Source organism: Lygodium microphyllum, chromosome 9, assembly GCF_053477565.2.
Source record: "Lygodium microphyllum isolate KBCC chromosome 9, Lygodium_microphyllum_v1.1.10, whole genome shotgun sequence".
Lineage (NCBI taxonomy): Eukaryota > Viridiplantae > Streptophyta > Polypodiopsida > Schizaeales > Lygodiaceae > Lygodium > Lygodium microphyllum.
In genome coordinates, this window is record NC_141143.1 from 57,005,016 (window position 1) to 57,019,790 (window position 14,775).

Below are 14,775 nucleotides of genomic sequence, written 5' to 3' on the forward strand. Positions count from 1 at the left end.
CTTGGGAGAATCCCCATTAAGACATGCTCCTCCTATTCAGTTGTTTGATCCAGGTGGGAAGTGGTCATGTGGGGACCACAAACATTGATGCGGACCATAGGAATCCAAACAGGATGCAGCATGGGCAACAAATAGATGGCTTTCTTACTCCACTCTTGGGAGCATCCCCACTAAAGCATGGCATGCTCCTGCTATTCAGTTGTTTGATCCAGGTGGGAAGCTCATGGTGCAACAATAGCAGGGCCCAATCTGGGGATTGTTGATTGGTTGACAAAATGTTTCCACCTATTGAATGTGTTGTAAGACTGTACAAGTCCTCAGAAACTTTGGAGTCGTGAATGAAATGGGTTGGGTTTACCTTCAAAGTTTGAATTCTGAACAGATACCTATTTGGGGATTGTCGGTATGACAAGATATTGCTACCTATTGAAATTAAGATTTAATATTAATTTTTCATCAGGCCTAAAACATTTTAGTTAGAGACAGAATTTTTGCTCACAATCATCTCTAGAAATTGTTTCTATAATTGGCACATAGCCTTCATCTTTCATACATGAACTTAAAATTTTAAAGGATTCTGCTGCGTGCTCATTTTGGTTTCTAACACCCACCACAAATGGACGCAAGTTTGTGTTTATCTCAACTATAGCACTGCCGGGCTTTTTCTTTGCCCCCACATGATTCTTCATTGCTTCTATTCTGTTTGCATCACACCACCTGCCAGCATTTGCATACATTTCTATCACCAAGAGGTATGCAGAAGCATCTTCTTCATTCATCTCTACAAGAAGCTGAAAACATTGCTGTCCTGATTCCACTTTCCCATGATTTTTGCAGGCACTCAGGAGAGCTAACAAAATCCCCCTTGATGGAGAGCAAGTCATAGTTGCAAGACATCTCTCTGCCTCATGAATAAGTCCTGATCTAGCAAAAAGATCTACCATGCAAGCATAGTGGTCCAATGTTGGTTCAATTTCATATACTTCTCTCATCTTTTGGAAATATTCCTGGCCCTTCAGAAGCAAACTGGCATGGCTGCATGCAGCAAGAAGAGAGGTGAATACAACAGAATCTGGCTTCACACCCTGCTCTAGCATGTCCTCAAAACACTGTATAGCCATTTGACCCTTGTGATTCTCACCGTAGACTTTGATCATTGCAGTCCATGATACAACATCTCTAACAGGTAGACTGTCAAACACTTCCCGTCCTTCAGCCACCAAGCCGCACTTCCCATACATCTCTATCAACATGCTACCTACAAGGAGATCTCTTTCAAATCCTGAATTCTTGATACAAATATGGATTTCTTTACCTGTTTCAGAGGCACCTGTACTGCCACAAGCTTTCAAGCAGAACACAAGTGATACAGCAACTGCAGCCACACCTTCGGCCTTCATTGCCCTAAAACAACTCAATACTTCTTCATGAAGCTCATAATCTGCATACCCTGCAATAAGTGCAGCCCATAAAACCGCATCTCGAGATGGCAGCCAATTAAACACTCGGCGGGCATCTGCAAGCAGGCCACATTTGATGTACATATCAACCAACGAGCTACCTACATGAAGTTCACATTCCACTCCCCTTTTGGTTGTTTCATCGTGCACAATTTGGCCAGTTTTTAGATCCTGATTTCTAACACAAGCTTTCATGCTGCTAGCAAATGTGAAGGAATCAGGAGATAAACCATCCAACTGCATTTGGTGAATGCAGTTTCTGACTTCCTCCCCATGCCCACACTCTGCATAGCCCGACATGAGAGCGTTCCATGAGACTGCATTCTGAACTGGCAGATGACGAAACACTTCTCGTGCTTCAGCAAACAAACCACACTTGGTGTACATGTCCACTAATGTGCTGCCTACTTGAAGCTCCCATTCAAAGCCCCTTTTGGTGGTTTCAGCATGAAGTTCTCGGCCTATATCAATATAATCTACAGTGCCACAAGCTTTCAAACTGCAAACATACATCAAAAAATCAGGAGGAATGCCCTCAAGTTGCATTTGCTTGAAGCAGTTACTGACTTCCTCACCAAGCCCATGTTGAGCATAACCTCCCACCAATGCAGCCCAAGAGACAACATCTCGAGCTGGAAGTCTGTCAAAAGTTTGCTGAGCTTCTACCAGGAAACCAAATTTGATGTGCATATCAACCAATGCACTCCCTATATGGAGTATTCCTTCAAATCCCCTTTTGATTGTTTCAGCATGCATTTTTTGGCCTGTTTCTGGATCCATTATGGCACCACAAGCTCTCAAGCTACAAACAAACGTGAAAGAATCAGGAGAGAACCCATCTGACTGCATCTGCCAGATGCAATTCCCCACTTCTTCACTAAACCCTTGCTCCATGAACCCAGCAATGAGTGCATTCCATGAGACTACATTCCGATCCGGTAACCTATCAAATATTTGACAGGCCTCTGAAAGGAAGCTGCATTTGCAGTACATATCCACCAATGTGCTGCCTACATAAACGTCTGTTTCAAACCCCCTCTTAGCTATATCAGCATGAATTATTCGGCCTTTTGCTGCATCTTTCATCTTAGCACAAGCATTGAGCAGAGCAAAGTATGTGTATCTAGTAGGTTGCACACACTCTTCCTCTTGCAGCTTGTGATACAGCTCAAAGGCACGCTCCAGCTTCCCACGATCAAGATAGCCCCGAATAAGAGAAGTCCATGAGTATTCTTTCTGATAGGCCAACCTATCAAAGACGTATTGGGCCTCAATCAAGCACCCACATTCCACAAACACGGGAACAAGGTGGTTGCCGAGCAGTCGATGGGATTCCAACTCCTGCTCACACATGTAGGCATGCAAGCACTTGGCATAATGAACATTCTTTTCCTGCCTGCACTTGACCAACACTGCAATCAAGTTCTCGACAACCACATGCATTCGTCCCTTCTGGCCAACTCAAAAGAACTGTTCCACGGATAAATGTAATTCTACATCCGGGAGACCATGTTGGCATGCAAGCATGCACATGATGAGCATTATTCTTCTGCCAGTCTTCAAGCAAGCGCTCAAGCATTCGTCCCTTCCAAATACACAGTTTCAAACCCAGAAAATACAACTGCAACATAGACTCGTCTAAGAGCGATCTTATCCAGCATGGAGCAAAATTGGGTCAGCACAACCCTAGCAGGGATGCATGTGAAAGTACAGTGCTGTAACTTGGGTCAGCTATTGACTTTGAGAAGGGTATTTTCTGCTGCGTGCGATTCAAGCGCTCTTACCAAGCTCTTCATCTTAGTTTTTGATCATAAGCCACATTGAACCGAGCCTAGGTCTCTCACATGCGTGCAATCGAACCTTTGTCCACAACAAAAGGGAGGTCTCGGGACCTTCTATGGTTTCTGATGTTATGCATCAGAGCCAAGCGGGATTGCCGCTCTGATGCTCCGATGCGCCCCCTTCCCGTCTATCTCTCTGGGAGGTTTAACCACGCTAGGCGTAGGATTCGAGCTACAGACGCTCTGGTCACGGCGTCGTCACCCTAACCTGGACACACACACACACACACACACTCTCTCTCTCTCTCTCTCTCTCTCTGTCTCTCTAATGGCAAAAGGCTACAATCCTACAGGCCCAACCCTTCATCAACCATATACTTCCATAGCAATCTAAGTTCATAGTTTTTGGTTATGAAAAAGCCACTATCTAAGAAAAGGCAAATGAGATCAAACCATGTGTCTTCAATCACCAATCTTAGAAAAGCCACTATCTTAGAGAAGACAAATGAGATCAAACTATGTGTCTTCAATCACCAATCTTACAATGCTAAGACCTTTTAACATGCCTTTTCCCCATAAGTTTACCTAAGGGGCTACGGCCGTTCAACTAAGGTGAGAGAATCTTTTGCTGCCATATCAGCACCATGTGTGAAAAGGTTCACTTGCCCTTCACAATGGTACCTCATGGGTAAGGGCTCATGGGTGGCACATCCAAGATCAACGATAGTTTAGGGTACCAAAAATAACCAACCAATAAAAGAAGCACAAGAATCTTTGCCTTTGTGCTACCTATCACCTCCTCCAACCTATTAACATCTCTCCTAAGCAAGACATTTGACATGCAATGATTCCATGGTCATATCTAATCCCTAGACTCCATTCCAACTATGCTCCTATCCATTATGCTACCTAAAAAGCTAGTAAAAGAAGCATACTTGACTTTCAACATCTACAAGTTTCTTGATTTGTATTTTTTTGTCTAACTATTTTTGGGCAAGAAGGACTACTAGTAATCCATCAAGCTTCCCTTGAATTTTTGGCCGAGTACTAGGGGTTTCACTTCCAAGAGGTACCTTATGTTTTTTATCTCTTACCATTTTATTTTCTCTCACTCACCTCTTATCATGCTTTTGAGAATAAGTACCATGTAGTACTAGTTTAGTAGGCTACGTTCTCATGTTGCTAGCTATTTCCAAAGATGGGTATGGAGCCACACTTGGATCAATTGTCCAACATTGAGAAAACACGCCTCATGTGTTTGAGATTAGAACAACATCTATAACATGGACAACTACTTTTCTTCATATGCTTTTGAAGTGATTGAAATTGTGAAATGTATCATTGCACACCACATGGATTGCATCATACATACAGCATTACTTATGGAAATGCACCAAGTTGAGGCAAAACCTTGAATCTCAAAAAGTATACAAATGCACAAAAAAAATATACATTAGGGGAAATTTGAGGTCTCGAAAATGCCCTATAAGCGATCCTAGAGAGAGGAATACATTTTAGTAAATAAAATTATTGTTTAGATTTTTAAAAACTTTTATATTTTGGTACATAAATATATAAAAAATGATTAATAAGTCATTGTCGTGATATTCTCATGGTCACATCAAACCTAAAAATCTAGGCCGCCATAAAGATAACAAAGGTTGTCATAATGAAGGTCTTACTCATCCTCATTAATGTGAAAACTAATATTCAACTTGAATTTTGTTCGACGTTTGATTACTTCCCTCCATTCTCGCTCTCTTCTTTCTTTCTCCTCCTTATTAGTTTCTTCTTTGTTTTCTTTCTTGTTTCTAATTCACATAGTTTTTCAATCTAATCTTCTAACCACATCCTTAGCTATGGATCAGCATCTAATGATCTCTATAGCTCTAGTAAAAGACCTCTCTATTATCTTCATATTGAGTTGGATAGTGAGTATGAACCAATAAGGAAGAGAATAAAACCCATTACTATTACAAAGTCTACGAAACATATACTCAAGTTTGAAAGAAAGAAGAATCTTGATCTTTGGTTAGATGGTAGGCTATATCCCAAACATCCTAACAAAAATAGCACTCCGTCTTTCTATAATAGCTTTTCATTGATGAGGTTCATAGGTGATGGTTATTATGGATTTCTAGGTTATACACTTGACCTGGTTGTAGAAAATGATGCCCTTAGATTGGAGAACCATCTTTTAGCAAAACATAACAATGAGTCATTGCAAAAGCTAGAGGGTTGTCAATAGAGGATTCATTCATTAGAGAAACACATCAAATCTTGTCAACAAAAGTAAACTATTTTAGGCCTTCGACAAATCTTGTCAACAAAAGTAAACTATTTTAGGCCTTCGAAATCAACAAAGGGCTCCTAAAAATATTTAAAGTGACTGAATACCTCACCTTTCTCACATATAAAGTAAACCCATACTTTGCAAGTATGATTATTAATGAAGAAAAACTTAGGAGTGATTGTAGTAAAAGAATCCAAGCAGCAAAGTACATTTTTTTCACTTTAAAATATTAAATATTGATTTGTATATAATTAATTGTATTGATTCGTGATGTTCATTTTGTTCAGGTCTTTTCTTCAAAACCGAATGCAAGTGAAAGAGATTCTTTAAAAGCATCTCAATTTTATTATCATCTTCTTCATTCAGTAGTTTCAAAATATATTTTGAAGAAGAAGAAATTTAAAAAGATAAAGAAACAATGCTTGGAGTCATTTATAAAGAATCATTCTTTGGATGTTGAGTTAGTGTAGAAGACACTAGATAGTATTGGTATCATTTGAGATGCTTATATGCTACTTTTTCAACTTTTACAATCAGATATGAAGCAAGGACAGGTATGCAATTGCATACTTCCAAGACCACTTATGGTTAGAACTATTAGACAAAGAGTGAATAACAAAGCGATGGAGATTCTGGGTGAGTCTTTCCATATCAAGGTTAACTTCAAGGGCAAGAAAAAGAAAGTTGTATTCAATGAATTTAACAATATTTTCCTTGACTTGCCCACCTTACAATGTTTAATGATCAAATTCTATGACTTGTCACTAGAAGAGGCACAAGGAGTGGCTAGATTTGTGGTTAAACTTGATGAAATGGAGATTTTGAAATGCACAAAATTAGAGAGAGTCTCTATTATCTTGATGAATAGAGTACTTTCATCATGTCATTGCAATCACTTAATGTCATTTAGTGTTCAATTTGAACACAACATCTGGTGGCTAAGAGCATTTGAAGTAGATGTAGAGGATTTTGATATATTGTATTGGGTTTTCATCAAACACCAATACCTAATGTTATCAAGAGACAACATGCAAGAGAAGAGCTATTTGTTGAAGGATTTGGAAACTATAACGTTGAGTGGCACATAGTCGATGACTTAAAAACACTCAAATGTATGTACAATGTATTAAAAGGAGCCAACTCCAGATCTCCTTGCCTATATTGCATGTTCCCAACCATAGAGTTGAACTCAAGAAATTCAAATAGGGCTCCCTCTATGTACAACAAGGATCCATAGTTTAAGCCAATCCTAGATATTTCTTTAGTGAATGTCCATATCTGTACACTTCATGCACTTTGTAAGATAATTGAAAATCTTGTTAATCTTTATATAGGGTTTGCATAAAAGCTGAAGCCATTATCAACTAGAATAGTTTGCATGGTGGTAATGTTGTTATTGAACCAGATCTTTAAAAGTCTAAGGATGGCAATTGTGTCCCCAAAAAGCCATCTATTGGTGGAGTGAAGGCTAGAAGGTTCCTAGGCTTTCATGGGAGACTTAGTAGTATAAACTCTAGGAATGGTGGCTCAACTATTAGATACAATTAGTGGAAGTCCCTACATAATGCAATTAAGAATCATGCTAATAATAGACAAGCTCGAAATAGAAAAGCCAATGTTTGGAAAACACTAGATAAAGTATTATTTTATTGTGATAAAATTGAATGGAATAATGATGATCTCAAAGACTTCAAAAACCAATTAAACCTTTTTAAAAAGGCAATGACAAAAGCTTGGGGCGATCAACACTTCACTCACTATATGGTAAGAAGTTTGTATATGTGTCTCTTCATTGTCTAACTCTTATAAGGTTTTTTATTGACTTTATTTATTTGTTAACTATGCATTATATTTTATACAACCATGCTCCATATTTTATCAAGAAATATGGATCTCTATCTATCTAGTCAAACCCAAGATATGGAAAAATCACATTATCAAGCAAGAACAAAATACTTTAGACATGAAGAGAGAAGCCCTAGTGGAAGCACGAGTAAGCGGAAGCAAGAGAGGTATGAGCTATGGTGGATGGAGCAAGAGAGCAAGAGAGAGAGACTCAAGATGTGGAAACTTCAATAGTCACAATGTGTGATCGGCCTTCCCTTTATTCAAATGTCACTAAAAGAATAATGAATGAAGTGATAGTGATAGGCACTTATCGCCTGCAATGTGCAAGTATGGGTACTATCTGTTTAGTAATACACAGGTGGCTAGGCATAAGTGCCTTTACCCCCAACAACCTCCCACTTTTAAAGGCGAATGTGCCTCGAGTGAAAAAGGAATAAGAAAAAAGTGACAAAGTATAATGTGTACATTATACTACACCAAGATGAGGAATAGATGTAATCTTATCCAACACCCATCAACTTCCTAAGGAAGAAAAAATGTTCTATTGAGAGACTTTTCATGAGCACATATATAGGATTTTGGTCAATTGACATCTTGACAAGGTCAATAGACTTGTCCTCAATGACCTCTCTAATAAAGGGGTATTGCATCTCAATGTGCTTCATCTTCGCACAAAAGCTTCGCACGGAAGTTTGGTGGATTCTTGGCTAACTAGATAGCACTCATAGAATTTGAATGCAGTGTAGGGACCATGTTAGTCATACCAAGGTCTGCCTAACTAGAGAGCCTCCTTGCAAGCCTCATTGTGCTATAGCATACTCGGTCTTTGTAGTAGAGAAAGTCGTGCATTTTTGTACACTGGACATCGAAGAAATAGCACCCCCAACAGGTAAACACATAGCCAAAGGTGGATTTCCTGCTGTCTACATGTCCTGTATAATTAGAGTTAGTATACCCCATGACTCTTGTATCCTAGCCACATAGCATATGCACATATCTACTATGCCCTTCAGGTACCTCATGATACCCTTGATGGTATCCCAATGTTGCTTGCTAGGTGTAGCCATATAATGTGCTATAGCTACCACAACAAAAGCTATGTCAGGATGAGTGGCTATCATAACATACATCAAACTGTCCATTGCGGATGCATAAGAAGTCTTGGCCATCTTTGCCTTCTACTCATCAAATTGCAGACAATTGGCCTGGCTAACCTTCACATGAGAAGGCAAAGGACAGCCAATATGATTAACATCCTGCATATGAAATTGCTCAAGGACCTTATGGATACACTCCTTCTATGACAAGTAAAGCAGCCCTTGAGAACAATTGTGTGTAATGCGCATCCCAAGAGTATGTGAGGCTTGTCCCATGTCTTTCATCTCAAAGATCTTCTTAGGCTGACTTCTCAGATCATCTAGTTTATCACGAGCTCTTCCAGCAACAATCAACATGTCATCCACATAGAGTGGCAAAATCAAAAGGTTGCCATCATGAGCCTTCTTCATGTATAAACATAGATCCATATCACTATGTGTATAGCCCTATGAATGCATAAGCATCAAACTTGTGGTACCATTCCCTAGGTGCCTGCTTAAGGCCATACATGCTCTTTCTCAATCTGCATACTAGGTGTATTTTGTCCTTTTCCTCAAATCCCTTAGATTGTTGCATATAAATCTCCTCATGCAAGTCCCCATGTAAGAAAGCCATCTTAACATCCATATGATAAAGGTCCAAATCTAACTGAGCAACGAATGCTAGTACCAAGTATAGTCATCTTGACCACAGGAGAAAAGACTTCCTTGAAGTCAACACTATGCTTTTATTTAAAACCCTTAGCAACCAATCTGGCCTTGTACGCAGGCTTGGGACGTCGAGGGGTACTCTTCAACTTGTATATCCATTTGTATGTCTATGCATGCTTTCCACCAAGCAAAGGAACCAACTCCCATGTATGATTTTTCTGTAAAGAATCAAACTCTGACTGCATGGCCCTCTCCCAAGAGTGACTATCAGCGCACTGCATGGCCTCATCATAAGTGAGATGCTCATCTACATCTATTACCATCACATAATCAACGGAGGGCTCAAACCATCTAGGAGGACGTCTAACTCTAGTAGAGTATCTCAAGGCATGCTGAGGAGCCTGCACATTCTTTTTAACATCATGGTCATGGACCACTTGAGCATCAGCTGCTACTGATATATTGTTGCAGGCTCTCTAACTAGTTGTACAAGAGTAGGAGGCTCCTCCTAAAGTATAACCCTACATATCTCAACTACTCGCTCAAGCTGCTTATGCATATTTTCCTCATAGAAAACTACATCATGTTGCGGATGACTTTCGGAGCCCTTGGATCCCATAGGAAATAGCCCATCTCACTTGCATCTGCATAACCAAGAATGATTCGTTTCATGGACTTAGGATCCAACTTTGTGCGCTTGTCCTTGGGTACATGAAAGCCTCACAGCCAAAGACATGCAACTTAGCATACGAAGGAGGTTTTCTAGACCACACCTCCTCTGCAACTTGAAAGTTAATAGTATTACAAGGAGATTGATTGATCAAGTGTACGACAGTAGTTATTACCTCAACCCAAAACTATTGTGGTAAGCATGCCTAGCTAAGGATACTACGGACCCTTTCTTATATTATCATGTTCTGGGGTGGTGTGTATAGGGTAGTCAACTAATGCTTCATATCCCTCTCATCACAAAACTGCCCAAAGGCTTTACAGACATACTCACCCCCATTTTCTGACTATAGGTATTTCAGCCTATACCTAGACTAGTTCTCAATCAATGCAAGCCAACACTGAAAGGTAGCCAAAACATCAAATTTCAGCTTTATGGGATATGACCAAACCTTACGTGAGTAATCATCAATGAATGTGACAGAGTACTTCATGCCTCCTAACGACTGACAGGGCATAGGTCCACTGATATCAGAATGAAAAAGAGCCAAAGGCTCACCCATGTGCAAAGGGCCAGACTTCTTATGCATACTATATGTTTGTATGCCATACAAACAATGATCATATGACTCAAAACACTTATAGTCAAGGGGCGGACGATACTACAAACGAGTGAACATTTTCATTCCCTTTAAGGACATGTGCCCAAGGTGATGATGCCAAAGAGATACATGTGGAATTGCAACCACAGACAAAACATGATCTATGGATCCAGATACAACCAAGGGATAAAAAGTGCTAGACTTGGCACCATGTGCCAAAACAAGGTTCCCATGGGTGATCTTCCAAGAAGAATCCCCAAAGGAAACAAAGTAAGCCTCATCATCCAGTGTGCTAGTAGAGATAAGACTCTTCGTGAGGGTGAACATTATGCAAACCAAACATACTACCTAAACCAAATAATAGTCAAATATCACCAATACCAACTATCTGCAATACCAAGTCATTCCCCAAATAGACAGATCCAATCATACTACAATAGGAGTGAAACCACTCTCTATGAGGGTTCACATGAAAGGAAACCCTTGAATCCATCAACCAACACTGAGTAAAATCAAGTGAAGCATCAGCCAACTGTGACTCACCTAAAGAAGAGGCTACAAGTATGTAATGATCATTAGAGTCAAGTTGTTGCACTACATTGACCTCTTTGATCTTAACATTGGACTTAGCACGGATAATGATATGATCATAAAACTTGTCTTATGCTTTGAAAGGGAAGTGGAACCCAAGAGAAAGAAGCTTGGCGGTGAGAGCTATGGCGGATGGAGAGCAAGAGCCAAGAGAGAGAGAGACTCAAAAGTGGGAACTCCAACAACCACAATGTGTGGCTAGGCTTTCCTTTATTCAAACTGTCACTAAAATAATAAATAATAAGTGATTGTGACGGGCAATTGCCACCTGCAGTGTGCAGTGGCAGGTATTGTCAGTGTAGTAATACACAGACGGCTAGGCAATGTTGAGATGACAAGCTCAACACATGCAGACATTGATGATGGACCACCTAGTTAGATGGGTCCACACGTCTACACTTAGCACGTCAGTGGTCATTATGACTCTCACATGGCCACTGACTCATTACTTATTATATTCAGGTTATTACACCTATTTACAGTTGGCATAGTTATAGCGCCAGTCGACTAGTGTAGTCTGTTATGCATTGTTTGACTTAGTAGGCCACTTTCCTTTATGTTGTATCTTATCTATACTTTGTGTGCATTGTAAAGAGGGTGGAAGAAGAAGAAAAAACTAGCAAGAAAACATTTTGGCCTCCATCTCTCTTCTTGTCTCTTGAGTGAGCTTTTCCTTGTGCATTCTGTGTGTGTTCGGCACAGCATCTTCAGCAAGTCTCCCCACCACGTGATTCTTGACATGGTATCAGAGCCACGCCACTAAGAGAGGCTGATTTCGAAGGCTGAAGTGAAGGAGAAGAAGAAAGGTTCGAGCAAGCAAGCCACGGGTAAGAAGCTCTCCCATCCTTCCACTCTTTCTCTTGGATAGTGCCTGTGGAGGCACCGGAAGCAGGGCAGAGAAAAAATCTCAGATTGCAGTGAGATTTGGTGTGCGCGAAGAGCGCTGTGTATTCTACAAGTTAGCCCTGTAGGGATGTCCCACAGTTATTTTGGGCATCTAAGGCCGTTTCAGGCCCCGTTTTAGAGCCGCAAGGTTGCGGACAACAGTTTCAGGATGTCAAGATTGTGGGAGAGAAGGAAGGAGTCTCGCTTGAAGCTTTCTTGCTTGCACAATGGGGGAAGACACACAAGGGTGGAGGCTGAAAACAGTTTTCCTCTTCTTAGTTGTGTAAGCCAAAAAGAACTCAAGTACAAAGAAATAGAAGAACCCTATATATGGGTCTCAAACCAAACTCAACTAACTAAGGTGGCATACTAACTGAGCCACGAACTAGAGTAGATAAGGATAGCTATCATGTAGCTATTATTCATGGGCGGTGTACCAACCGCGTCTGCAACTGACAAGTCGGTGACATAAATATACAACGGTCACCCTGGCGTATCACGAGTGGAGCTCGATATCTCAACACTCCCCCTCGAGCTCAATCCCAATTCCTGCACACCAAGCAGGTCTCTGAACTTGCGCAGCTTCTCTGCGCCCAATGCCTTCGTGAATATGTCAGCTACCTGATCCTCTGTGCTGACATAAACTAGATCAATAAGACCTAGTAAAACCCTCTCTCGCACATAGTGATAATGCACCTCAATGTGCTTTGTTCTAGCATGATAGACTGGGTTATTTGCCAAGTGTATACTACTCATGTTGTCACAATAAATGACAACTGGCCCATCTGTAGACTGATGCATATCATAAAGTAGCTTATGCAACCAAGCTACCTCACATGCAGCCATTGCTGCACCCCTGTACTCAGCCTCTGTGCTCGACAAGGCAACTGTAGGCTGTTTCTTGCTGCTCCAAGTGACTGCAGCACTCCCAAAAGAGAATACATATCCACTGGTAGATCGTCTATCAGAAATACTACCAGCCCAATCAGCATCAGTGTATCCATGCAACTGTATCTGAACCCCAGTCTCATAAAATAGTCCATACTGCAATGTGGACTTCACATACCTAAGTATGCGTCTAGCCGCATCCAAATGTGGTTTCCTTGGAGCCTGCATAAACTGACTTACCAATCCAACAGCATAGCTCAAATCTGGCCTGGTAATAGTCATATAAATCAAACTTCCTACTATGCGTCTGTACATAGTAGGGTCTTCTAGAAGCTCACCTGCATCTGTGCTCAGCTTCACATTTTGCTCCAAAGGAACTGAAATAGGCTTACAGCTTGTCATCCCATATTTGGACAGCATGTCCAATCCATACTGCCTCTGCAAGAGCTGTATCCCACTTGGTGATCTAATCACCTCAATGCCCAAGAAATAACGCAGCTCTCCCAAATCCTTCATCTCAAACTTCTGCTTCAATAGCATTTTCACATGAAGGATATCTTCATCACTGTCACCTGTCATAATCAAATCATCAACATAAATGACAAGCAGCATAATACCTTTCTCTGTTTTTCTCACATAAAGTGAGAAATCTGCCTTGGAAATCTGAAAGCCAATAGTGACAAGATACTGTCCTATCTTGTCAGACCATGCTCTAGGTGCTTGCTTCAAGCCATACAAGGCTTTCTTCAACCTGCAAACAAACTCAGGATGAACAGCATGCACATAACCTGGTGGCTGCTCCATATAGACCTCTTCTTGCAAATCACCATGCAAGAAGGCATTCTTTACATCCATCTGATGTAAAGACCATCCCTTTGATGCAGCCATAGCAATGACTGCTCTTACGGTTGCCATCCTTGCAACCGGACTAAATGTTTCTTCATAGTCAATGCCATATGTTTGTGCATACCCCTTGACTACTAATCTTGCCTTGTATCTGTTCACAGAACCATCAGCATTGTGCTTCACCTTATAAACCCACTTACAGCCAATTGCATTCTTACCTTTAGGCAAAGGTACTAACTCCCATGTAGCATTTGCTTCCAAGGCATCCATTTCTTCATCCATGGCTTTCTCCCATTTTTCTTTTCCCATGGCTTGCTCAAAAGATGTGGGTTCTGGTTCCTGTATCACTTTGACCATATATGCATAGTGAATGGCTGTAAATCCATCATATTTCAGCCTATCCACAGGATACCTAGCTCTTGTAGACCTGCGCAAAGTAGGTTCACTCCCAAGTGCTCTCAAAACATCCCTGGTCTTCCTTACTCCAGGTGTAACAATAGAAGGAATACCCAACTCATCATCAATGCTCTGTTCTGAGCCACTGGATTCACCATCCACATAAGAGTGACCTGCATTCACATCAAACATGGGCTGATCAACCTTCTCTTTTCCTTTTCGTGATACCTACATACCACTATCTGCATTGCTTTGAGAAGATTCTCCTGATCTCAATCTGCCTGTCCATGGCGAAGAATGTGAACCACTGCTAGAGGACGCTCCAGGTCCACTAATATTTTGTGACTGCTGCTGTGAATTCTGTGTAGCATTACCATTTTGTGCATCTTCATCATCAATCACATTTACTGGTTTATACCAGCTACTCATCTCATCAAAAACAACATCTCTGCTCACTGTAAACTTACGAGTAGAAGGGTTATAGCATCTATACCCTTTTTGCTGCAGAGAGTAACCAATAAAGATGCACTTCTCAGCTTTTGGATCCAACTTGGATCTCAGCTCATCTGGCACATGTACATAGGCAATGCAACCAAAAATTTTCAAATGAGAAATATCTGGTTTCCTACCAGTATACCTCTCCTCTGGAGTCATTCCATGTATTGCTGCAGTGGGAGTCCTGTTCATTATGTAGACTGCTGTAGCAACTGCTTCAGCCCAATAAAAATCTGGCAAGTCTTTTTCATTGAGCATGGCACGAGATACCTC

General features: G+C 40.8%; 1 protein-coding gene across 1 annotated transcript; it reads right to left on the reverse strand.

The window, feature by feature from the left end:
- Positions 1 to 476: 476 nt before the first annotated feature.
- Positions 477 to 2,903, reverse strand: LOC148031068 (pentatricopeptide repeat-containing protein At3g03580-like). Its single transcript, XM_087685539.1, has one exon. The coding sequence runs from the start codon at positions 2,901 to 2,903 to the stop codon at positions 477 to 479; it is 2,427 nt and encodes an 808-aa protein (XP_087541665.1).
- Between the last annotated feature and the right edge of the window lie 11,872 nt (positions 2,904 to 14,775).